Source organism: Dufourea novaeangliae, unplaced genomic scaffold, assembly GCF_001272555.1.
Source record: "Dufourea novaeangliae isolate 0120121106 unplaced genomic scaffold, ASM127255v1 scaffold16, whole genome shotgun sequence".
Classification (NCBI taxonomy): Eukaryota; Metazoa; Arthropoda; class Insecta; order Hymenoptera; family Halictidae; genus Dufourea; species Dufourea novaeangliae.
Window position 1 is genome coordinate 20,575 of NW_015373891.1, and position 26,940 is coordinate 47,514.

General features: G+C 41.5%; 2 protein-coding genes across 2 annotated transcripts; one reads left to right on the top strand and one right to left on the bottom strand.

The window, feature by feature from the left end:
- Positions 1-1,849: 1,849 nt before the first annotated feature.
- Positions 1,850-6,248, top strand: LOC107188254 (actin-like protein 6B). Its single transcript, XM_015576521.1, has 6 exons — positions 1,850-1,874; positions 1,962-2,156; positions 3,193-3,630; positions 5,207-5,547; positions 5,924-6,019; positions 6,084-6,248. Exons 1-6 carry the CDS (start codon positions 1,850-1,852, stop codon positions 6,246-6,248), a joined length of 1,260 nt encoding a protein of 419 aa, XP_015432007.1.
- A 2,779-nt stretch (positions 6,249-9,027) lies between these two features.
- LOC107188461 (battenin) lies at positions 9,028-16,878 on the bottom strand. The gene is made up of 7 exons (XM_015576758.1): positions 16,690-16,878; positions 13,422-13,570; positions 11,978-12,136; positions 10,610-10,946; positions 9,942-10,091; positions 9,713-9,853; positions 9,028-9,206 (listed from the first exon to the last, which is right to left on the bottom strand). Exons 1-7 carry the CDS (start codon positions 16,876-16,878, stop codon positions 9,066-9,068), a joined length of 1,266 nt encoding a protein of 421 aa, XP_015432244.1. The 3' UTR covers positions 9,028-9,065.
- Positions 16,879-26,940: the final 10,062 nt, after the last annotated feature.

Here is a 26,940-nt window from a genome sequence, read left to right on the forward strand (position 1 = left end):
TGTTTAATACTGTTCAGTTTATAAAAATTAAGTCAAGTTATAATAATTCGTTATGTAACTGACGATGTTGCTCGTCTCTAGTATACGGTGACCCATTTACCATGTAGGTCCCTTGACAAAGAAAGTACAGTAAGCACAGCTTACTTTCACACGCGAGTAATGCTCGGACAACGCTGATTCGCAGCACGACTACGACGTCCTTTTGAGTCTGTTTCACGCAAAGACTGCGACAAAGTATTTGTCTGTAAGTGATTTAAGGGTTCACTCCCTCTAAGGGAGCCTCCTATTATCTTTATTATCGTAACGAACGCGTACGTCGAATTAACGCGAAACGTCCTATCGAAGAAGACTACGTTCCAGCAAGATCACGAGTAAACGAGACATTTCATTGCATCAAGCACATATCCCGGCGAGCAATATACACACGCGGTTTGTTACGTGTTTACTTGGTCTTCCAGTTCCGTATGAATCGGTTCTATAATCAGTCTGATTTCCAGCATCGTTCCCGTTCAGAACGTGGAACGATACACGGCGTCGCGACGCATCGTTGCGTTCGAGATAAAGCCGAAGCGTGTTTTTCTTCTCTACCCGCGTGGAGAGTGTGTTATACGTGTATAAAAATTAAGAAGCTACGTGGATAGGGCGAATTAAGCGATAAATGAAATGAAATGAAATGAAAAAAAAAAGTAAAATAAATAAATGCCATGATGTTCGTCGTTGTCGTCGATGTCGTTTCAATTACAGAGAGACTGAAACGTTTTAGTAGACAGACGTATAGCGTAAAGTTTAACCGTTGATGATGAAACCCAAAAAAAAGCAACCGTATCGTCTATAAGGTGTCTGTAATAACATGCTAACCGTACGTACGTGTATGTACCTCCAACCGGAACCGCGATCCCGGAATTATGTGAGAGGATTAAATAAAGAGGTGTGAAATTTCAATATTTCCATCGCGATCCTCGAATAATCGCGCGTCGATTAACGATCGACGGACCGATCCGACACGATAAAGGAGAGAAACATTTGGGGAAGAGCACCGGTGACGAGAAGTTGCTCGATCGTCGTTAAATGAATGGAGAAAGTCAGAAAAAATACCGCACCCACCTATACATATGTTACCATCAGAATCAGTTCACTGTACACAAGCCAATCGATCGTTCACTCGGCAATGTGACGATGATTTTTGGAGTCTCGTGGCTCTTTCTCGTTATGTCTGAACAACCGGGGTTCAAGCACGCGACACCCGCGGGACACGAATGAAAGAAAGAAAAAACTTAAAAAAACAAAAACAAAAGATATCGATCTGTTGACAAATCGTATACTTTATAATATATGGAAAAAATGATTTACCACGAAATTCGTACTATTGTGTTTTAGACGACTTTAGATTGTTTATATTCTATTTACTTTGTAAAATATACAACACTAATTCCATAATGGAAATCCATTTGTCTTGTGATTATTCCATCCCCTCGTGCTCTGAATTTAAACGCGTAGCACAACAGAAATATATTAAATTTCATATTATTAAAGATTCTTCCGCGTTCGAAAATCTTCTTTTTTTTTCGTTTTATTTTTCGAAAAAAGGAGACTGAAAAATAAATTCCTCCGGACAAAAGGCACACAGCGACACACGGAAAAGCCCTTTCACAAACGGGGGAGTACGATCGATCGCGTTTCGTCCTCCTCCCGATCGTCGATTCGGATATGCAAAAGGAATACATACATTGGGACGAGCGTGGGGTTGCAGAATCCACGATGTACGGCTCGAGGGAGAAAGGGGTATGGACCGGCGGAGGTCGAAGAGGGTTGACGCGCAGGCGCGTACGCGCTCCAGCTCTCAGATACTATGAGCGGTGGTGTCTACGGTGGAGGTATGTGCGTCGCGGTCCCTGTTTTTCACGTAAAAAACGTGCGACACTGACGATGGAGTACGTTTAATCGAAACGATTTGCCCGCAGACGAGGTCGGTGCTATCATTTTCGACGTTGGACACCAGAGCCTACGCGTTGGTTATGGCGGTGAGGACACGCCGAAGGCCGAAATCCCGACCACCCTCGGGATATGGGAGGACAGCATCGAAACACCAGACGGCAATCAGACCGTCAGGAAGCATTACAACATGGATGTCACGGCCATCCAAGTGCGGAAGAAGGGTACGATTGTTTCATTTTTAATTTCGAATCCATCGAAACTTTGTTTTCGCTGTTTGTCTCCGAATCGCTTCAGACACCGTTTTCAAAGAATTTTTTGTACAGTGTCCCGACGTTAAATGATATAATATTTGTCAGTGTTTACTGTGAATAGATATACACTCTCATTCATAAGTCTTAAGACACCTGTTCTGACTTCAGATAATGTGGTAGTTCATAGAAATTTTATGCGTTGTATAAATTTGATCATCTTATATTAGTGTGAGAATTATCTGTTGAATTTTAGCGTTCGCTAAACAATATATTCTTAATACATTTAATCATTTCGTAACCAGTTACTGGGGATATTTCGCGCTCGTGAAACGTCCTCGCATTTACTAACGGGCATGTATGTAAATCTTTGTTAAATGTTAATAACGGAGATTAGTAAGAATCTTTATAGATTAGTACATTCTACGCTACAGATCTTTCTCAGATGTTTAGAAAGTAAATAATAATATCGGAACTTTTTGACCTGCTTTTAAAAGAATTGTTATGTATACCGTGTGTTAAAGTTAAATAATCCGTTACTAAACAATGATATACATATAAACATCGACCGATTCTTATGCTTCGTTAGAAAATTATTACACATATATCGAAGAAGAATGAAACAATGAGTTCCTTGCATAGTAACGTAAGAATATATTTCAAATCCTTAAAATTGATCATTCATACTAACCGCATAATAGACTATCGGTATAAATGTCCTACGATTGACATCAACCATAACACTTTTCTTATAATTACCATAAAATATAGCAAAACTATTGATGTTCACATCACATTTCATTTCTTAATTCTAGCTACATTATCACAGACTGATCAATTACATCTGCAACCACTTGTACAGGTAGATCACATGATACATCTTTAGTACACTTCACTTCCATGATGCACTTTTTCACACAATACCAATAACGTTCATTCAATAGATACATTAAGATAACCCGAGTTACGTGTTCGAATGCCATAAAAAGAATAATCATCTTTTTCGCAGACATGGATTTGATTAGTCTAATGCAAGACGGTATGATCGAGGGCTGGGACATGTTCGAACGCCTGACAGAATACACCTACAAGCAGCGTCTGCACGCCCTACCGGAACACCATCCGATCCTGATGACCGAATGCCCATGGAACACGAGGTTGAAGCGGGAGAAGCTACTGGAGCTGATGTTCGAAAAGTTCAACGTCCCGGCCATGTACATCTGCAAGAACGCTGTATTGGCGGCATATGCAAACGGACGATCGACGGCCATGGTCGTCGACAGCGGCGCGACGCACACGAGCGCGGTCCCTGTTCACGACGGTTATGTCATCACTCAAGGAATCGTGAAAAGCCCGTTGGGAGGTGACTTCATCACGATGCAATGCAGACAATTCTTCGAAGAGAAGGATGTCGAGCTATTGCCCGCCTGTCTGGTCGCCAGCAAAGGCAAATCTTTGTTTTTCATTAACGATCAATTTATTTAATCCAATATACACTGCTGACGAGAATTAGAGGATCATATATTAGAGCCACTATGTCTGTCAATACCACGTATAATTCTTGGAAATTTTATCATGCCATTGACTAGGTGTTAAGTGAAACTAGGTGTCGGTATAAAGCTGCGTCCCCATTATACCGATCAGCAAACTCGACCGGCAAAACCGATCGGCCTATTTTGTGTCCCCGTTATGCCAGGCGGCCTTTTGGCACGTGCCAATGACATATGTTTGATTTTCTCGATCGGTTTTGCCGATCGGCACAATGGAGACGCAGCTTTATATGCGAAAAATGTTAATTTTTCAGACCTATGAGCGTTCGTATCATTTTCTGGGATTAAATGGAGCAATAGCTGCTCCTCCACGCGATAGCGATCCCCTAATTGTTTTAACCAGTGTATTTATACGGGGAAATCCATCTGTATATACACTTCCAGCTAAAAGGTTGGTATCGCTGTGTGAAACAAAGGTAGTTTGTTGAACAAACGAATTTCGTATCGAAGGCCGATGAAAAACGACACGAGTTTCGATCAGAATCAAATATGGTCGCTATCGAATTGGATTCGCTTTCAAATCGGACACTACCACGAGTCATTGGACACCTGGTGTAACACAATTGACGTCGATGTTGATGCACATGTTAAATATTGACTTCAATTGACGCCAAACGCGTCAAAAGGACGAACACGGGCACAAAAGGCAGCGCTTGGCGCAACAGAGAACGACGATTATTGGGGCACAATAGGGGGCGGCAGTTAGTCCTTGTCGGTGCGCATTTCGAGCGATGAGCGCGCGCTGTGTGCAGAGCACTTGAGTCGTAATACGTTGATTGCGCGCATTCAATGCCCGCGCGCAGCTGTGTCGCACGCGCTGGACGGATTTATTGGACACTTACGGGCACTTACGCCGCTGAAAGAACCCGCGAGTATTTAGGTCCCAGCGTTTTTCTAAACCCAGCACTGTATCAAAAGCTTTCGCTATTTTTAGAGTCTTTTGTTCGTGAGCTGCCACGAGGTCATGTTTGTCAGTCCATTTACAAACAGCAGGGGGTCCGATACTTCTAACTTTATTGCGCTCTTTACTGATCTACATACGCCTTACGAGTGTTTTTCGACCGTAGACTTTAACTGACAGTTATTCTGGTGTGATGATAATCTAATAAGAATCGAGCATGTTCGGATAAGGTCCAACTGTATATATGAACAATACTATTGATTCACCGCTAACTTCTATAAATTCCGATCACATTCTATTATATATTCAATGAGTATGGATTTAAACCTTAGCCACAGACGACTCGTCTTAGAGATGAAAAATTCCACGACTACTTTGGAACACTTTTAATAACTACATAAACAATTTTTCAATATTATTTTGGAAACAAAAGATTAATCTGAGAGAAGTAACAGATACCTTGGTGGCATAAGAATTTCAAACTAAAGACATTCCTGATACAATTGCTATAAATAAATAAACGCTAATGAACTCTATTTATACAGCAAATAACAAGTTAATAAATTCCACAGACGTGGTCCGCGAAAGAGAGACACCCCGTTGGGTCAGAAGAGGCGGTCCCCAACCGTCATCCTCCTGGCTAAGCTACATGATCCGAGAGCTGTTGCAAGACTTTCAGATGAACGTTCTTCAAGTCTCGGACAGCCCGTACGACGAAGACGTAGCAAACTCCTTGCCAATGAAACACTATGAGTTTCCAACCGGCTACAACGACGATTTCGGTTCGGTGAGACTAATGATTCCGGAAGCCTTGTTCGACCCCAGCAACGTGAAGGGTGTCGGCGCCAGCATTCTCGGGATTGGGCCACTCGTCACGACCAGTGTGGGCATGTGTGATATGGACATTAGACCAGTAAGTTTTCCATTTATATCATGGTGGTGGATTCAGTGGAAAAATTCGTAATTTCCTTCTGGTATCTCCTTCAAGTAAACTTCATTCGTATTATTAGATGGTTCTGGTATAGAATCCTCCTCTTCGTCAGTGATCAGAGTTTGTTATCCTTTTTAAATTCATTGATAGATGTTAAGCAAAAACAATTGAAGAAACTGAATATTCTATCGTAATAAAATGGACAAGAGTCCATTTATTGGACAATGGTAGTATTTCGTCTCATGTACATATATTTTCATGAACTGTTAGTGTTTTGTGAGACACTTTATCTTTAATACAAAGAATAGATAATCAAACGTTGAATAAGTAGAGTGAAATGAACAATGAATTGTTTTAGAGCTTATATGGAAGCGTCGTGGTCACCGGTGGCAACTCCTGCCTACAAGGCTTTAGCGAAAGACTGAATCGAGACTTGGCTAGCAAAACTCCCCCGGTAAGGATTGTTTTAAGTAAATATTAAGTGGCCAGCAGAAATATAGATCTCCATTTTTTCTCAGAGCATGAGACTGAAAATAATGAGCGCAAACAGTTCGAGTGAGCGTCGTTACGGTGCCTGGATCGGCGGATCGATCCTTAGCTCCCTTGGATCCTTCCAGCAGATGTGGCTGTCACGGCAAGAGTACGAGGAGTCTGGGAAGCTGATCCTCGAGAGATGCGCGTGATCGCGGGATTACACGCGAGGCCAATCAAAATTGCTCCTAGGTATTTCTACAAAGTGGCAATCGTTCGTGCCATTTCCGTGTCCCTGGTCGAAGACAATCGTGTTCATTCCTTTCAGTTTTGAGACGATTTTACAAAACGTAGAAGCCAATACGAGACAATATGAGCGACTGATATCAAAAGATTTTGTGGTTATTTAGAGGAATTTTAGAGAAGAAATTAATTTTTCAACGTTCCTTTCCGTAAATATTAGGACACTTATCGAATACGATGGTATTGTAAAAAGGATTGTGGATCCTTTTACATTTGTTAGATTTACAAACGTGTTGAATACCACAGCATTTGTAGTTCAACAAAAATGTATAGCCTTTTAATTTTATTTTTCTAGCATTCTGGTTTTTATAAAATAATATATGAAAGTAAGAATTTACAGTAAAATTCACAAAGTATAACCAGACTGCATTTATAGCATATATCAAAATGCAAATCGCGGTATGACAGTAACTTTAATAGAGTTTCGGAAAGCCTCTATTTTAGTTTTAATCTAATAAAATCTTCAATAAAAAAACCACGTATTTATTTAAGAATTGTTCGTATAAATTAGTCTAAAAATCTGAATTAGCACACGATCTATAACTGGACCACAGATTTTATGGATTTATAGTACACTTGATACTGTTACGTACCGAGTGTCTTAATAATTACGAACGAAAATGTGTATCTAAAGAAATTTACGAATAAATTGTTCGTAGAAGTTCGCGTAGGCGTGAAAGAATAATTGATCGCGTCTTCAACGTGAAGTGGCTAATTCTTTAGTTGGATCGCATGCGAGTGCATTTATTAGGGAATGCATGCGACAAGCTTCTAAAAAGAGAAACAGAGTTCCTAACTGCTCGAAGGACATTCCGTTGGTCGTTCGTTTGCGTTTGACCTTGGTTCCGATATCGAGCACAAACTGAGCACGCCCATGAATGTGTCAGATACGAAGAATGCAAGCATTTTGAAAAAAAAAAAACGATTTCAGCGAATTTATTTCGAACGTGGTCGCAACGACTGTTACACGGTGTGTACAAATGATTCGATCGTCTATTCGTCACGCTACAATTCCATTCATTCTTTTTATAAAATAATAATAATAATAATAGTAATAAACGAACATGACAGACTCAGGAACAGCGACGTTCGTTCCCGAACGCGGTCATGAGCAGTTCCAATTCCACAACGACGAAAATATATTATGGCGTAGTGAACGATATAATATCTCGCATATAAATATATATACCTGTGTATATATTGCAATATCTGTAGGAAACAGTACTATCGATATATCACATTTATACAATACGCATTCAGGAAAAAGGAGGCGGATTTATTTTGATAGAAAACAAAAACAGAAATGTTTCCATGTATTTTCCGTGATTCGATTATAGTAATTTACGCGTGCTCGTACATCTCGATGAGGAATGTTTTGACATTTTTCGCGAGGGGATTGTTCTGTAAGAATGAAGAACGTACAGATTTCGTTTGGGAAGAATAGTTATGTAGAATAACGGAAACGTTTGGCTGCTATAAAAAATAGCATCGAATAGGATGTGAAATCGTACGAACGAGCTAATGACGATGGTTCTCGTCATCGCTGGTCGAACGATATTTAACAAGAAAAAAAAAAAGAAATAGATGAAAGACATGCACGCGTACGATTGTGAATAAAAATAAGAGCTCTTTCACGCGAGACACTGATCCGAAGATGTTTCTAACTTTCCATCTTTTCTGTTTCATTAGCAATCTCTAAGAATGGAAAGTATATGGATTCGTTATGAATAGTCCAGCTATGATAATAAGCGTCTCCCGCGTAAAAGATCAAAGAGTCATGTAATCGAACCGTCTCATCAGAAAACACCTACGGTACAGGTAGCAAAGGATTGACGTTACCCTAACTAAAAATACTGGTGTCGTTCTTATCACCGAACGAGCAATAACAAGACGTCATTAAACCTAACGGCTACGAAAAACGAAAAAGTACAGTAAAGACTCCATTAGATTTTAAAATGTATAAAACTCACGTGTACGCATGCAGCCATAACCTGAAACTTGGGTCGCATTCACGATATCGTTGCAGTATATCCGTTTTTTCGTCGGGCACACATATATCCACACGCAAACACACACACTACACTCACGTACAAACGAGCAAGCTCGCAGTTATACCTTACATCTGCGAGAAAAATCGTCCGTCGAATATTGTTCGTCGACGGGCGAGTTTCGAACACGCCGCCGGGACGAACGTGACTAAAACGAAACGCAGACATTCTGTAAGATACACACACCTGTTCCTAGTCTTTTAAATATTTGTACCAAATAAATCTCAGAACGATCGAACTTATAACCTAGCGAGTTGAACTTTCATTCACGAGAACGTCGAACGGAACTTACGTCCCATTGGTCGCTTCCGCCTGTTGCTTCGATGTAAACGAGAATTTCGACGTTTTCGACTTTGCTTCTTCCTCGATTATGGATCGAGTTACACATCCTGTCTGTTTGACGTTGTTAAATTGGTAGTTAGTGTGCATGAGGTATCAAGCGGATAATCACACGGTATTAACCTGTGCGTGCTATGCAATCTGAAAGTTTCTACGGTGTATTAAACGGTCACAGACGACGTGAACTTATATCCTCGGTTGTCCGAGCGTTATCGAGGCCGTAATTGTGTTTCGAAGACGACGTACGGTAATAAATATCGAATGCTCTGACGGCAGAGGCGTACGGTCGTGCATGGTCGGATGATCATTGTCGAAATACTATGTTACGTGTGCACATTCCTAGCTGCCCACTCGGGTCGGCTGCGGCAATCTACAGATGGCGTTGTGAACCGGCATCGACATCCATCCCGCCAACGCGATACCGATCGAATCGGCCATCGTCGCGATTCCCAACGAGATTTTGCGGTCCGCTCTCGGAATCTAGGAAAGAAAAGGGAAGTACGTTTTAATATTTAAAGAAACAATTTCGAAGAAATACTACTGATGCGTGTTACAACAGAACCTCCGTTACTTAGGTCGCCTTTTAAATATGGTAATACCCCGACTTACGCTCTCCCGATTTATGGAAATTCGCACTTACGTTATACATTGTTTCCCCTTCTGTCACATATCTTACCTGTCACTTGTATGTCACAGAAGTATCTTTATAGTTTAGTTTAATGAATAAAACAGTATTAATTAGCAATAAATTAGCACTTTATTTTTAGATCTGCTATCAAAGAACCGATTAGCTCAGATTAATATAAAGTTGTATAATCCATGACGTAACTTCGGGGTGTTACTGTACATAGTTTAATCGACAAAAAAGTGCAGATAAAACAACTATATCATTCCTATTCGTGATCTGTTCTTCCGGAGACTGTAGCTATTGCCACTGGAAGTTCTATTGTATCCCGATATGAGGTCAGTTAATAATGTTATATTACCTCTGTGGACATGCGATAGAACGTGTTAACGTACGCTCCGCCACCGAGAAGACCTTCCCACAAAACGAACGCGAACACAATCCAAATGCTCGGAATGTAATAGAACAACGTCTCGAAGAGTAGAATTATGACGTTGATAAACTGAAACAAACATGATGCGTTATAAAACCATGTCATTCTCGATCTTGATATGTCGATCGTGCCCCCGACTAGGTAAACAAATTCTTACCTGGAGGACAGCCATGATCCAGATTTTGTTAATCGTCACAATGTTGACGGATGATCTAGATATAAATACTCCTATCTGATAATCCACCTGAAGCCAACGGTATTGCTCGGCGTGCGTCAACCAAATTCCATCAAATTCAATGAGCTCGTACTGCAAATTATATTTACACGGATCGATCAAAACACGGCTTACTTAATCATCGATTACGTATTTATACTTGCGATAATGTATTATTAGATCGAAACTTGCTACAAGACTTTTGATGCAATAGCGATCGAGATGTGGCCAGATCGCCGCGAAAGAAAATAAAAAGCAGCACACGTATATTTCGCCATCGATAATTATCCATGTTCAGGGTATGAAAACAATTGTCAAAATTATTAATCATTAACACGAAATACAGAATTCTTGTCGAAAGTATTTTCATGTGCACTCAATAATTTCTGAAGTGTCTGCATAAAGATATTTTTCACTGGTGCGATAACTGTCTTCACCCCTAGACATAGACGAATATCGATAAAAGAGCGTACGTCGAATGTTGTTAGTATGAAAGTTTCAATAGAGTCCGAGTGAATCGTTAAAACGAAATTCATCGAGTGTCTCGTCTAAAACGGCCGAAACGGCTGGTAGAATTCTACTGAAAGCGCGTGAAAACAAAAAAGCATTACCAGTCCTTGGTTAATGAAATATTCGAAGAGGTAGACGAGCCCGAGCGGGATCATATACTTCAGCAAGCCCGGTACCAGATTGATCTTTTCTTTAAAGCTCTTTCTATGGACCTCGATGATCTGCTCTTGGCTGTCGATACCATTCTTAGTGATCGGTATACTTGACTGCGGCGGATGAACCAGAACCAACCAGAAAGTAATTCCTTGTATGATCGGTATGATTAACATAACTAACAACGTATCCTCGTTGCTCAGCCACATGGTGAGGAAGGCATATGAGAGCGCGCCAATTATTCCGGCGCCTCCGGTACCGGAAGACCATGTCGAGATCACTTGTCTGCGAAACAATGAATCTCATTCAATCATCGAATATCAAATGACCAAGTTGGTCCGATGGGTATGACGGGGAGAAAGCTCGACATTCGATCTGTGAAAGAACAGATTTAAAAAAAAAACAGAAATTTGATAAATGGATGGCGAACGATTTGAATCTTGTACGATTTCGTCGTATCCTGTGTATTCTCGTAAATGATCGCGTTCGCGTGTTTCGTGCACGTGTTACTACGCTCCTCTCGATGAGCTATGGCAACGTCAAGGTTAATGGTTAGTAACGAAAGAATGAAAGGGAGACAGAGGAGAAATGGTAAATTATGATTAACAGTTATTACACATAAGTACAGACGTACCTCGTGCTTGTAACGAGTTTTTCGGAATCCCGTACTCTACTGTGAACTCTGTTTTTCGTTTTCTTTATCGTACTTTCGTACCAGTTTCAGAACTGAGCAATGTCTTTTTTTTTCTACGTTTAAACATCGGAAGGTCGACCCGCCGACGACCATTATCTTATCGCTACATTTCTGGAACAACTGTCTAAATGTAAATACATATTACGCCTTTATGCTAGCGATACTCGATATACCTGCGTCAATACACTTCGGATCGTAATTCCTCAATATTTCGCAACTCTCATTTGTTTGCATTACAGTTTCGTTCATATTTCTCGTCTAATCTGTTTTTTACGTATACACGTTGCTCTCTCGCACAGACGATGCTGCGATCCTCGAGCACCGCTAGGATCAGACAGTGAATCGATTAATCCATTGATCGGTGAATAAGATGTAAATGAAGTGCGCTTAAACGGGACGAATTATTACTTTCGACATCGACCAATACTAATTCTCGACGATATTGAATACGAAACACGGATTAACGGGATCTTTTTACGAACGGATGAAAAATAGGGAACATGTCTTCGCATGATGGACATCGATAGAGTGTATGAAAGAAAATTACGTGTGGAAGAGAATGCTCGCGGTCAATAGCGATCAGAAAGATCGCGAAGGGGTCGAAGGAACAATTGGTACTTACTTGGGATATTGGTGACTGTAACTCAGCAGTGTAACTTCTCCCAAACCGGAAGATAGTGACGTTATAACGACGCCCAGAATGGCGAGCCATTCAGTAGTGCTCAACGACACCACAAGGAATCCTGCAGCGGAAAATAACACACAGGTAGCCAGACGAGCACTGTAATTAACGATTCGATTAATCGATTAGCATTTTTCGTTCACGGAGGTACGAGCGACTTCCGGTGATGTGATCCGTCCCCCGAAACGCCTTTCGTGACCAGAGAAAACAGCGATTAGGAGAGTATCAGAAAAGCATGAGTGATGTTCGGGCCGCGTTTCGTGTACTTTGATAAAAAATATATGACAGATTACGCGACACTCGTGTGGAATGTAGCGCTTGCACGATCGTAATTTTAGTTTCAACAGGAATATTTTAACACATTCGCCATCGGGTCTATTCCATTGATAAATAAGACTTCTGTTTTCCTTTCGCGATGTGTCGATATGCATACATATTATACATCGATAAAAGACGCCGCAGAACGTGACTTAACGTGTTAATAAACGAAGCGGAAAAAATGATCCTTGAGACTCGATACCACTGTCCCCTTCTGTGGAGTTACTATTTGTCCAGGTTTTTGTTAACTCGAAGCGATGTGAAGAACAGACGAGAAGAATATCTGCGAAGCAAGTTACGATGAGAACTTCTATACGAAAGATGCGTATCTCGTGTGATAATAAGTTCCGTTTTCATTAATCGTCAATTGCAATGGGAGTATCTAATTCTTCAAGCGGAAAAAAATCAAACGTCACGCACAGTGAATGACGCCTCGGTAACGGTAACTCAAGTGTCGCATTATAAATTAATGACGCGGTCATTAATGCGTACCGTCATTGTTGGATAAAATGTGGAAAAGGTGACAAAGTCTGGCAGTAAAGACTAAATATGGATCAGGAACATTACCAGTGGGGACAAACAGGAACATTACAACATTTATTTCTCCGTTTCGTTTACTCGAACATTGTCGTTCAAACTAACAAAACGAAAATAGAGGCATCGAACGTTTTCAAAAACAGCGTGGTTTCATTTCCGCGAACCGAATCACGTCCCCCGGCGATGATCTAATCGCTACGATCGCGCTACATTTTTCTCGTTTCGTTTCTTTTTCCAACGCTTTGGAAACGCCGATGGACACACAATAATACCCGGACGAATTCCATCGATAAGATACCTCGACTGGTCTAGCATCTGCCGTCGAAAACCGAGACTCGAAATGAAAATCGAATATATATCGCGAATTTGCTATCTACCCAACGATTGGTCAGCTGAAGAACAAACCACTGTTCTTTCTGATTCGCAGTGCTGACTGGCTCGATCTACCATGCATTTCACACGGAATCATGTTCACGAGGATGTCACGATTAATGAGAGAATAATTGTAAACAAATAGAATAATACTCACTGCACGTAAAACGGCAGGAACGGCGTCACGACCTTGACCGCCAGCGAGGGTAAAATATCCGCCAGCAAGATGGCGCCTGTGGAGAGCGTGTTGCAGGCACGAAGACCGGTGGTGTTCATCGTTCCATTGACAAACTCCATATTGGATTCCTTAACACACGAAGAACGCGGACAGGTGTAAAACAGAACAAAATCTCGATTAATTCATCGTTTTTCCGTCCGACGTGCGGTTACGTAAGCCGGGACAATCAGCGATCGTCTATTATCGTAATATTCCCATAATTCGGATCGCCGCGGAAGCTATCGGCGCCCGGTATCTCTTTTCACGGACAACGCCACCTTGAACGTGGGGGAATATTAATTCACGTGGCTGTACCACGGCTTACGTAAGCGGTATCGCGTTCGAACAGAGTAATATCCGTGAACGGGGGGGAGGCGGAGGAGGCGCCTCGATTATACAATGCGAAATCGTACGCATAGATTCGTCGATGACATAACGAGACATTCCTTCAGACCGGAGAATCCGTTCTGCTTCGACGATGTAATTCCGCTTAATTGTCCGCTGCGTTAACGACTTTTTTTCTCTCTCTCTCTCTCTCTCTCTCTCTCTCTCTTCCCCGCTCAGCTGTCTCCGATTCGCTCGGAGGAACAAGAGGTTCGAAACCGCCGCGCGCGACAGACACGCCGCCGGCTAATTAAACCGTGCAGTTTTACTGCCAGCGGAGAATTTGAATGAAACGGTTCACGAAGGCTGGTCTCGCGCGAGCTGTTACCCCGTCTATAAAGCAGGATTTATTATGTGCAATTCGTGAAAACTTGAAAGAACTTAAGAACCGTAAAACTTGAACGGAAATTTTCTAGACGATTTCTTGGAAGTTCTATTGTGTCCTCTGAATAGCAATATTCGCTGTGTGTAATGGTTGTGTAAAAGCACACGTTTCGAATATAAAATCATTTATGCATAAGTTGACTGATAATTTCAAGGGGAAAAAGAACGTGCACTGCTTATGATAAATGTTGGAACACGTGGTTGTTATGAAGAGAATTTAGTACAATTTGCTTGTCGTGTATTCCAGTACTGTGGTTGTTTCTGTCCGAGACAGTGTTTACAAACATTGATGATTGCGTAGATAAAACAATACAAAGTGATTCTACTGATAAGTCATTTTTTATTCTTTTTTACTAGTTACTATTACAATACTACAATACAGTAGACTATTTTAAGTATTGTTGAAAATGTCCTCGTTGCTGCATACATAAGTTTGCTCGACGAATTAATGAAATCTGAACAGAGTGTAAGCTGATATCGCTTTTTAATTTTTCAAATTCCTCAATATCTTATCGTAAACCGAACTGTGTAGACAGTTTTCCATCGTTGTCAATGTTTGTAAACACTGTCCCGGACAGAGACAATCGCAGTAGTGGAATACACGACAAGCAAAGTGTACTAAACCGTTTACAAGTTGAACAAATTTTAAAATCTATTATCTCGAACTCGGAGCCTCGGTTGAGAAAATGTTTTACCAAAATATTTTCTTTTTTTTTTAACGTAGAATCACCTCCTGCCCGGTTGTACTACGATTTTCGACCCACCCTGTATAACTACAAACAGTTAATCATAAAAATGACATTTTGAATGTAACCAAAAGAGTAAATATCTGTAATGAGCGGAAGTGAAGATAAACAAACGACCAACGTCGTCGTGATACTTTCATCCGAACCGAGCAGTGACCAATTAAACAGATTGCGCCGCCGAAATTTCGTCTGATTGGAATGTATCTCTCGAATGTGATTCTACGTGTTTCTCTCGACTAATACGTATCGGAGGGAATCGATTATAGTAAACTTTTCCACTGGCCCGTGGTTCCCAACGGCAATCGGAGTATCGTCGGTTAACAACAAGAATCCAATCGATACGAGGACCTAATCGCCCGTTTTGTAATACGGCTGAATGGAGTCGGTGATTCATCGAACCATACATAGGCAAAGAGCCCATCACGCATCAGCGGGTCCGCTGATTTGGAGCAAACCGTGTGTCGCGCACCTTTATCGTATCGCTACCTCTCGGTCGTAATTATCTTCACTAGATTATCAGCATGGGCAAACACAAAATGTCAGAAGACTCTCAAGGTGTCCTTACAATTGTTCCGTCGATTCTACGCTTGTCTTGCAATCGTTTAATTCGACGCTACCAATCGGGCACGATCGATGATAAACGACCAAGAGGAGGGATCGCGGGCCGGTTTAAGATACCCAGTAGATCTCTCGACAATTGTACTGGTTAATTCCGTCGACGCGATTACATTAACGTTAATGGGGCGAAGAATAATTGTGATCGTCCAATCCCGCAATTTGTCTTTGAATCGACTGTCTCCTATTTTTACGTGTCCGAGGCTGTTGTCATCGATCGTTTGAAATTTTGTTTGAATATTTATCTGTACGCAACGTTACCAACTGAAATTAACTATTATTATTAAGTATCTCGTAAACTACTGTATCTGAAACTTTGTAATTCAAGCTTTGAGTCTAAAGGAGACTTAGATTGACTACCTTTGAAGTACCTTAACTCTGCTACGGTCTTCAGGAGCATTTCTACCCAATCACTTTCTCGTTTCATGAACGCTGTTGCTCACTTTTTTGTCTTAATCCTGTATCTTCAAAATTATTCTTAGGTTTGCAAAATCTGTGAAGCGATTGTTACCGATCTGTTTGTTCCTCCTTCCTAATCATTATTTCGGATATACGTATACCTAGACTGTGGGCTGTAGCAGGGTAAAGTGGTTGAGATCGTGTTCACGTACGTGGTAATTCGGAACAACCGGAAAACTTACCGACGTGAAACAACGCAAAGAACCAATTGTCATTCGTTAGTCGTCACGGCATTGTTGCCGGAAACGGAGAACGCAACCGCCGACCGATTCCGCGATCCCCTACCAACCAACCGGATTCTTCGAATATTGCATTACAGTACCGTTAATTATAACCCCGTGACTTCAGTTCGGATTTAAGCGACTCTAAGAATAGCAATTCGGAGTTTTACTTATGCGTATCGTATTTCACTTCTTTTTTCTCTACTATTAACGTTAAAAGAATCCCTTGAGAAATCCAGAAAATTCTCGAAATACCAAAGAGATCGCACTCAGAATACTAGACATCGCAGAATATACTACGCAAAGACATTGAAACAAAGCTTTCGTTCAATTGAACTCCTCCGACCTCCCCGACTGATTCGTCAAGCGGACCAATGAGAACTACTTCAGTCTACTTACCGTCGTGCCGAATTTACTTTCCAGGATATCGTGAGCGGCGCTAAGCATCACCACGTATCCATAATTATTGCAGAGGCCAAGTATCCAAAAAGCGGCGAGATTCCGCCATCGTGATCGAACTGCGATCGACTCCTCGTCGAACACGTCGCTTCGCTCGGGAACGGACAAAGATTTTTTACTCTTCGCCATGATGCCAAATCCTATTCAGCTGTTACCACTTGTCCAGACCAGAAGGAATCTTATTTCTCTATCACGTTCCACTCCTTCGTCCTTTATTCGGACAGTTTTTCTTCCCAGCAATTATATCCTGTTTCCCCAAATGTATTTTCCTATCGATTCTGTTCTCCACTCTTTCCTTCTATCTTCACGCTGTCTCTATTCAGAACAGCCCTAAAACGGAGCAACCGGACCTTCTAAATCCGTTCCAAGTTACAGCGTGACCACGTTGTCCTCTCTTTTCCTCTTATTGAAACTTGACGCAATCCAATCGGTTCCTCTCACTCTCCAGCGTGCCTCCACTTCTTCGTCCTAGTCCCAGCCGCTCGCCGCTTCTCCTTTTCGAGCGGGTCTCTCAGAGACCAGAGTCAGCGTCACGCCAAGCTTCGAGAAACTTCTGTGTTCGTTTCGTCTTGGCGTTCCCTCGCTAGGCCAAGGGCTTCCGGCGCCACGACAGCTCGAACTCTGGTACGGTCAGTAGGCACTAATGCTATTCGGTTAATAGAAAGGCTTCCTTCGTGCAGCACAATCTCCGTCCGAGTCGACGAAATGAGACCAGCGTTTCTTGTTCCGCGATAGAAGCTCTACAGACCTTTTTTCAGTTCCTTCTTCTGCGAGGAATTATTCCCTCGATCGGGAACGTTTCTTGTCGAACTTCAAAATCAAGGTCCCTCGAGATCGATCTGATAGACCAAGGCTTTACGAAAGAGAACGTGAAATCCTTCTTCTGGAGGAAATGCCCGTGGAATCACGTACAGATTATTTATGATCTTAAGTGTACGCGTGCGATTTATCCTGAAACAATTCAATCGAACACAACAACGGGACCAAAATTTCAACGTCCCGAAACGAGATTACTCCAATCGTTCCTGAATTAAAAGGAATACAACTCTGCCCGGTCTGGTTGACACAGGGGACGAAATTCGTGGTATATTGCGTCACATGAACCACGACCTATCCGAACACATATATATAACTCCACGTTCGTTGGATTCCCTCTTTCACCGGGTAACCCCTTCCAACAAGAACGTTGCGAGAGAGTCAACGCTACTAGCGGATAGCACTCTGACAGTGGTAGCGGTAACAAAACTTCGAAAAACTTCTGTCCTCGCTTTTTTCGCTCGCCTCGAATACTTCTCGCGCGAATACCTTCACGTGAGCACGTCTGGTCGCTGTCTGATCAAGTACAATCGGTAGTAGACTGATTTCGCTCTCGTTTCTGTCGTAGCTCGCCCCCACCTTGTTCGACCTTTCCTCTTATCGGAACGGTTAATGTCTATCGGTGTTGATTAGTGCGTCGTCGTTCTTCGATTTATGGAACAACACCGTGGAGCATGCGTTCTTCGTATTTTTCGCCCCGCTGAACTGATCCGTTCGGGTGGCCTTTTTCGGTCGATTGGATGACGTTGCGCTCCAAGCTTGATTGGGTTTCTTTGGGAAATCGATCGACGTCACGGCGAACGATTCCAATCAGCAGGGAGAGGAGGCTGTTGAAACAGAGAAGCAAAACGCGCGGCGGCGTCGATTAAAATTCCTTTATTCGCGCGCAGGATCGTCGATGAAATGTGGAAAAAATAAACGGACGAGACACGGACAGCTTCGATAAACAGTGCCCGGCCACGCGCGACATCGGCAGCTGGTTTTCCGAGAAGTAAATGTTGACTTTTGACATGTCGCTGAGCAAATTGATCGGGCAAAATAATGTAAACGATCTTTTTATTTACCCAACTTTACGCGCGTAGTGTTTTCTACTAAAGGCCAGGTTTAACTCGATTTTTCGGCCACGTGACTTTCTGCGACTCTCTTCTCGAAATACGCATTGTTTATAATTTGGTTTAGATACATGTAAATATCCTGCCTACTATAATATTCTTTTATATCAGTGACATATTCTGTATCAAGAACAACTTTCGGGAAAAAAATCTATCTAAATCGAAAGAGGTTGAAGAGTTTCATACTTTTCATTAATACTATGTTCCTGTTCAAGAACACAAGCTTAGAAGTCGTGATCATGTTTGATGGGTACACTTATCTCGTCACAGTGAGACGTCCAAGATAAAAAAAAATAATTACCACTTACAATGCATCACAACTCGCTAGTTTATATTTAGCAAATAGAACTTATTATGTTCGTTGCTATTTTTACAGTTTTTTTTTTTTACACAGACTTGAATTTATATTCAGACTTCAGAATTTCTTATGTAAAGGGAGTCTGTAAACTTTTACTCAAATTGCAACGGGTTTTCAGAGATTTGCATAAATTCGAAGTGCTTCGCGAATTGAATCATTAAGTTGCAAAGTCCGCAGAATTTTTCTTGAAGGAACGAGTATTTGTAAATCCGATTTGTCTTTCGAAAACTCATTATAATAACACGAAATGATAGTGTTTCAGTCCCACGTACGATTAGTCATAACGGAGGCACGTGAAATCTCTATTCCGCACGCTAAAGGCATTATATCGTTATCGGATAAATGATATAAAATTGCTAAAATTACAAGACTTTATACAATCATAATCGTTAAACTAACGAGAACTTCGTGGGCGATTTCGAGAAGAAAATTCCGTGTACAAAGCTGGTCAAACATTAAGGTAGGTGTCCATTTAAGAGTAAAACTGTCGTGAGCTTCTCTCAGGAGCATTCCTAGCGAGTGGACATACGTCTGAGAGTGACTATCCAAGAGCATAGCTCAACTGTCGGAGTGTCGACATATCATGCCTTAATCTCAACTAGATACAAACTCATACTACTATCCGACAGTCACTCTCTAAAGACAAAGCAGTTTTCGTATTCCTGAGAGAACTGTCGCGCGAGAAACAATATCCGGGAAGAAACATTGGTGTAAAAATAAAATTAACGATTCACGATAAGTGTTTACAAAGAAAAAACCGTATTATGGAACTGAAGACACAGAAATAAAAATAATTTGAATAAACAAATAAAGTAAGAATCAAATACATTAATTTTATTATTATTCATTATTCAAAATAATTAAAATAAATTCTAATTAATAATAATTTCTAATATTTCCTAATTCGTCTCTACGCTTCATCCAGCAACTGTGTTTCTGTTTCTTTTTTTATAATATTGTATGCAATAATAAAAGCAGAAAGTTTCTTCACGTCCATAGTCACTATCTCACCACACGCTGAGTTCAAAACAAACTGCAGAACAGAGGGGCACGGACGAATCTCACATGGATACGATTCTGAGAGTTCTGTCTGATAGTAAGCCCTCGGCGAACATTCTAGCCACTGTCCCAGAGTAAACATTTTCGAAGCTACACCCAAATGGATACAGAACGTCACACTGAGTACTCTCGAGAGCAACTCGCGCGAGATATTCTCAAATGGACACCTAGCTTTAGGAACGCTTTTTCGACATGCATCTTTTCGTAACGTTACAGAAAAACGATATACAATGAAAACCGTAAATCATACAGATACAAATTCTTCATAAAAAGAAACAGTTCTGTAGATCACGGAAAACCTTCCACGGTCTGAAAGTCCGAGCTTGCTCCAGATTTTCATGCGTTTCGAACTCATTATAATCTCTTCCCTCGTCCACGGTCGTTGCAACGCGTCTAAAACGGGGTTTCTCGTTACCAGAAGCAGACGTTAAGCAGGAAAGGCCGAGATATCGCGTTCCCGGGACCGAATCAAGCGTTAATTGCATTAAAAAGAGCGACCTTGCGAGTGTTTCGCGATTTAGGGTCGCGCTGGACATTTGTGTTTCATCGTAAAGGATGTATGTATTTCGGTCGTAAACAGCGACCTCGAACGTTGCTTTGCTACATTTGCAACGTAAAAGTGATCTCTTTTAATCGATAGGTCGACGTCGATGCTGGAAAAAGCATCGTCAATATTTACGGAAAATTTTTGCAATCTGTTCGGTAAGACACGTGTCGTACGTCAACGACGTCGAGTGTATTATTCTCACGAGAAACGTTCGTTTGGCGACGTTCCCGAGATCCATTTATGATCCACGAATTTCGCCGCGCGCATCGCCCACGTCTTGACGAATGAGATCGCGTCGTTATCGCGGTCGTGGCTCGAGGTTATTGCACATTAACCACAAAGCTTCTTATTTATCACGTTGTGAACAACTTCCGACGAGTGTTTCGTTCTCTATCGACGCGTTTCTAGGCCCGTTTCGGCTCTCAGCGTTCGTTGCCTCGATAAACACGAACGTTATTGTTCTAAGATTGGCCGGGCACGCGATCCAGTTCCACGATAACCGAGTTCAAATCGAAGTTTCGCGGTCACGCCGGTTCGTTCGCGATCGACGGCGCAGGATCTCGTGAAAGGCGGTTGATCTAGCCAGGCCACCGATGGTGACTCATTATTAACAGTTTCGTAGAGGTGAATTTTTCGAGCGGATTAACCCTTGTGTAGGCAACCGTATACCTAGGTGTCCATTTATAAATTTCTATTCACAATTTGTTATATTATTGTTTAAAACAGCACTTGGTATATTATAGGAAGGGAAAACTAAGAGGTTCGGAAAAATATGAAAGTAAAATTATCTATGTTTATCTAATCTGTCAGAATAGGAGTATTCCGATTGCTCAATAATCGTAAATGAACATTTTGGTTGCTCGCAGAATGGTGAAGGTAGGTTCCGCAAATTTTTAATAATTATAAATTTAGTCGGAAACTTAACAGAACATTCTTAAAAGCTTCAACTTTCCATTGCTACCAAAAAATGACAAAGTCAACGATAAGATTGTTGACAAAGAAACGTAATAAAAGTTTCTTTTTAACACGAGCCTTATGAACTGTAGTCGATACTGAGAAAATTAATCGCTTGTTATTTAGTTACAAAAAATTACGTTGTCATAAAGAATTAGGTGGTTATAGATTTTTTTACGGAGATTATGACGGCACGGGAGAAAAGATACGTTAACGATCAAATAAAACTAAACATTCAGATTAACGTATGCTCGCTTAGGTATCAATGCGTTTGGTAGTATCGCTTGTTTTCCTTTGGATCGTCCGACGAACTTTCTAATCTTTTCTTAAAACTTAAAAGAATATTAAATTTTGTTTACAATAAGGAGAACAAATTTTTGTATTTTCCACTTATTTGTAGGCGTGTTTGTAGAAACGGTTTGTAAATATTAATAATTCTAATTAAATTGTTAAAATTGATAAAAAGTATAAAGCGTCATATGGAACCCCAGCCAGGTACGACACCAAACGCGGAAGCTGCCTTAACAGTCTCCAGGAAGACTTTCACATAAAACAACTTCACATAACTTCAACACGAAATGTCCAGATTCGATGGAACGTCGATTACCAGGAGGCACATCCTCCGAGATCTTTCGATCGTACGTTTGGGATTCGACGTCTCTGCGTATTCTGACAGTGAATCTGTCAAATGCGAAACAGTGACAAATACAAGTTTCACGTTTATCGTTGCAACAGTATACAGAAGCATGACTATAGGCTTCGACGTCCCAGAAATCTCGATGGTAAACATTGAGAGTTCGCTCGTGAGATTAGAAACGACATCGAAACGATATCAAACTTCTGTCGAGCAACGATTACTCGCGCGGACAGATAACACACGACACGAAATAGTCGTTCGATTAACCAAATTTTGAAAGCAACTGCCGAAGCGAACGCGTATTATTTTCGAAACACTCACCAACGGTATCCTCACTGTTCCCCGTGTGAAAGGACCAGGTCACTGGAGCTGACGGAGCTGGAACGAATCGAAAAGTTTTTCGGTAAAAGCGTGAATATCGTTGTCACAGAACACAGATTCACAGCAACATGATCGATCCTTGCGAACAGTATCACAGAAGGCGGTCGTCGAGGATCGAAAAGACGATCGGGGGGAAGGCAACCCGCGATTCTTCTGTCTTGAGCGTACTCGATCTTGTTGCATTCAACACCGGAAACGGATACCCCTTGAAGTATCCTAAAGGCAAAAATCGAGAACACGGTCGTGTTCGTGGTAGCTTCTGGAAGAGGTCCTATACACCTGGATGTAACGCTGTAAAAAAAGGAATTCGAAACCACTTCGATTGGCAATGCACACTGGTGTCTCTCTTTTCGTTTCTCGTTGTTCGTTCGAATAAACGCGACTGATCGCGCGCTCTCTTCCCCTGTCTTTTCTGTCTCGTTCTGTCTCTCTTCGCGTACAATCTATGTTCTATGTGTTGTGTTGGTAGTGCAATGCGATCGATGATAACGCAGGGAGGAAGGCTGACTTGACGGTCTCCCGCAGTTACGATTGTGGCACACGCGGTTGCCGCGGCGAGTTTCAGGTTCGAAATAAATAAGCTTCAGGCGAAATCACCGTGTTATAGAGCGGCGTCGCCGGCACGAGCGCCTCGCTTGCCTCGGCTCCGCTCGGCAATAAGCATTCCGCTCGCGTACTATGCCCCTGAAGCGTTTCCTCCAGATCAGATTCAGACACGACCGAGTCAGTCGGCCCGCGACCGTCGAGCCGACCGATTTCCTCGACTCTTTTCTGGACCCTTTACTTCTCCTTCGATCTTCGTCTATGTTATTTAGCCAATTAAATAGCCAATGTCGATATTGCATCCATCGAATGGGTTTTGATAAATTTTTGTGATGAGGATCAGAATCATCAACATTGCATCCACCGAATGGTTTTTGATCAAATTTTGTAATGCGTATCGAAATCTTTTTTGGACGTCTTTCAGGTCTTCTTAGTTCTTCTTTTAAGTTGTTTCGCTTATGCAGTGTGGGTATAAACATCTTCATGCGATATTGCTGCTTTTTGTGATCTTTTATCGAATTATGTTGTTTACGCTATTCTTAGAGCCACTCTTTGATTATCTTCCTTGTTTTGAATCTTCGATAAGAATTCTCAGTTTTCTGTTTACGTAATATATTCCTGGATTGACTTGGCAGTTCTTGAAGTACGATTATGAAAATGTCATTGCTTGACAGAAAGTTCTTCGACCGTTTCGCAAATGCTACCATTTTTGTTTGAATCTAAACATTTAAACTATTGCTGTTTTACTCGTAGAATTAGTTTTCTACAATCTGTTGCGCGACGTGTAAATAGTTTCGATTGACGTCCGTTCTTCGATGAGCTTTTAATCGAAGTTTATTAGCTGTCAGTATATTGCGACTCGATAGATGGAATGTCTTACTCGTTCAAACTAGACACGCGCCCACACGAGTTGCACCCCTTGCAGCTTCATCGTCTCGACCTCGTGGTTCACGTTCCTTCTATTCGGTCACATTAACATACAATTAATTTCAAATAATGGCGAATGGCTACGTAATTGTTTGTCCGACTGCAATGCTGGACATTCGACTGGTCATGAAGTAAAATCTTATTGACTGTATCTGGATCGTATCGATCGTCATCGTATTCAATGTAGGTAACAGTTTATAGGTCACGTACATTTTAACATCTCAATGTGTACTTGTACATTTACCAAGTATTAAGAAAGTATCGATCCGTAATCGCTATTAATAAAATCTTTAATAACAATTGTAATTTAATTCAATGTTGAGAGATCGTAGGTTCTCCACATTGGACGGCAAAAGGTCAAAGACGATTGTAATTCTCGTACGACGCTGAATCTTACAGAATTCAGAAATAAAATAACTTCAAATTAGTCATTAACAGCCCAGATAGTTTGACAATTTAGGCTTATCATAGGAGTCCAATGTTACAAGGATACTTCTTTAAACTAAATCGTTACCAGTTAAAAATCACATCAATGCTTAAAATTATCCACAGTAATTGTCTCTTTATCTCGACATTTACGAGACATTCGGTGATTGATGATGCATTCAAGTAAACCCCAGAAACGGTGAAAACAAGATACCACGAATAATAACAAGACAAGAGTCACAAGCAGATTTCCGCCACGATTCAACCGCGATCGTTTTCAAGAACCCAGAATCCAACTCGAGCCGAACCACGGCGACCTTGAGCCAAAATTTGTTCCAGGTCAGATCTCGCGATTTCGCGTAGCGCAGGAAACGCGAGCCAAGACGACACCGGTAATCTCTCTCAATTCCGTTTCTCGTCGAGTCGTTCAATTAGCGTGTCGTTTTCGTGACGGACACGTGGACGCGTTATTTTACAACGTGCGAGCTTTCCGCGACGAACGAAGGTCGCTCGACGGATCACACTGGAACAATTGTTGTTGTGTTCCGCCCGCAATATTTGTCGGCGAACCGTTCACGACACCGATAACAACATATCGATACCGACGTCCACTCGCGATCGCGTGAAACTCATGAATCGCGCGTCATAGAAATAAGTTGAACGTTAATAATTAACACTAGAACAACCGGCGATAAGCGCATATCTATTTTAATCGATCAATACGTCAAACTTTTGAAAATTTACAATTTCATAGATCGACTCATTTCTTCACTTTCATATTGTAATAAAGGTTGGAAGATATCTGAGACAATGGATTGTTGTAACGTTTTAATCACCGCTGTAAGAGTCTACTGACAAGTTATTATGACTTGTTTAGACAGTCTACTGTTAAAACGAAGAAAGGAACTGTATTCTAAAGGTGCGTATCCACTTGTTGCGTTTCCTGGTATCGTATCACCGTTGTGTATGAATTCGGAGGGGCAAGCATTGCATTGTTGCATATGAAAATGTATCGTATGGGGATAGAATACGATGATACGTAACAAATGGATACGCACCTTAATATATTAGTAGACTGCGGATTTTACGCATTTATAGGGGTTTGTAGAATACAATAAAGGACAAAACTTTCATCGTATCGAATGTTTTCTGATTAATTCGAAACCCAATATGATACTTGAGAAAAGAAAGAAATTCTCTGCATGAAATGCTTTAGAAAATATCATTTTGCATAAAAATCCGCAGTCTATAAATCAGATTATAATGTCTCTTCTTTTTGGCTTCCTTTTTGAATGTCTTTTTGTATTTTTCTCTCACTGATCATCTTTACACAATCTCGACACCGCTCGATCGAACAAGAGTTCCTGATTCTAACTACAACAAAACTCACGTATGTTCATTGCGTTCGAACAACGAACGCTAACACAAGCAATTGAATTTTCATCGATCGTCATACAACCTGTAGCCCGTGCACGACACCGTGCCACCGTTAAAACTCGTAGAGAAACGGTTTGAACCTGATTAATGGGCAAGGTAGCTGGCTCATCCACGACGTAACGTGTAATTATAAGATCGTTACGCTCGCCCGATTGACAAACGGCATTGTTCGCCGCGGCCATTCATCGCCTGGTGAACTCCGGCCATTGGGAATGGAATGATCGAAGCGTCGAGGTTCCTCGGGCATCACGGAAGGTCGGCGTAATTGCGTTTCCTACAGTTCGGCTTTATTGGTCGAGCAATGTCAAACGATATTAATTCAGTGCGGCGCGCTTCCTAGAGAAAACAGTGTCAGGGCTGCCCGATGGAACCTTCGTTGCACCGCGCATAACAATAATTTCGTAGATTTCGTGGAACCCCCGAGCGTCGAAACCACACGGAACGATCTCTTATCCGTTCATGGAGCGTCTCCAGTCAACGAACCAAAGACTCGTATTCTTTCCGCGTTTTTCGCGCAATCGGGAATGACAAATGATGGATGACTGTCGACGACCTCTGCATGAGATGCGTCTGCCTCGCTCGACACACGCGATACGTAATCGATTATTCCGAGCGAATAGAATGAATCTTCAGAGTTTCTTTCAGAGACGGCGTATCAAAGGAGTACGGACATTTAGAATGCAGTAGATCGCAGATAATCTGTCCAAGCTAGAAGACTGGCTTGTCAGGGAGATTGTTTATTGCGAACCTGTTTTAGTCTCGGGACGATAGTGTTGTCAGATCATGGGTGCGTTATTCGTGTAGTTAGACTGCGGATTTTATGCATTTATATGCACTAGGACTGTGTGAATTACGATAAAGACAAAACTGTGAGTTTTTTACTTTGGTCTGAACCCAATGAGATTTTTAAGAGAAGAAAGAAATTATTACCTTTGCTCTTGTCTTCGTAAATTACTTTAGAATATGTCATTTTGCGTAACGATCCGCAGTCTAC

Coding starts and splice junctions, on each gene's coding strand:
- LOC107188461 (XM_015576758.1), bottom strand. CDS start 16,878: ATGGCGAAGAGTAAAAAATCTTTGTCCGTTCCCGAGCGAAGCGACGTG. Junction 13,571..16,689: donor AAAGTAAATTCGGCACGACG/GTAAGTAGACTG, acceptor TCGTGTGTTAAG/GAATCCAATATGGAGTTTGT. Junction 10,947..11,977: donor TACAGTCACCAATATCCCAA/GTAAGTACCAAT, acceptor ATTGTTTCGCAG/ACAAGTGATCTCGACATGGT.
- LOC107188254 (XM_015576521.1), top strand. CDS start 1,850: ATGAGCGGTGGTGTCTACGGTGGAG. Junction 1,875..1,961: donor CGGTGGTGTCTACGGTGGAG/GTATGTGCGTCG, acceptor ATTTGCCCGCAG/ACGAGGTCGGTGCTATCATT. Junction 2,157..3,192: donor CATCCAAGTGCGGAAGAAGG/GTACGATTGTTT, acceptor TCTTTTTCGCAG/ACATGGATTTGATTAGTCTA.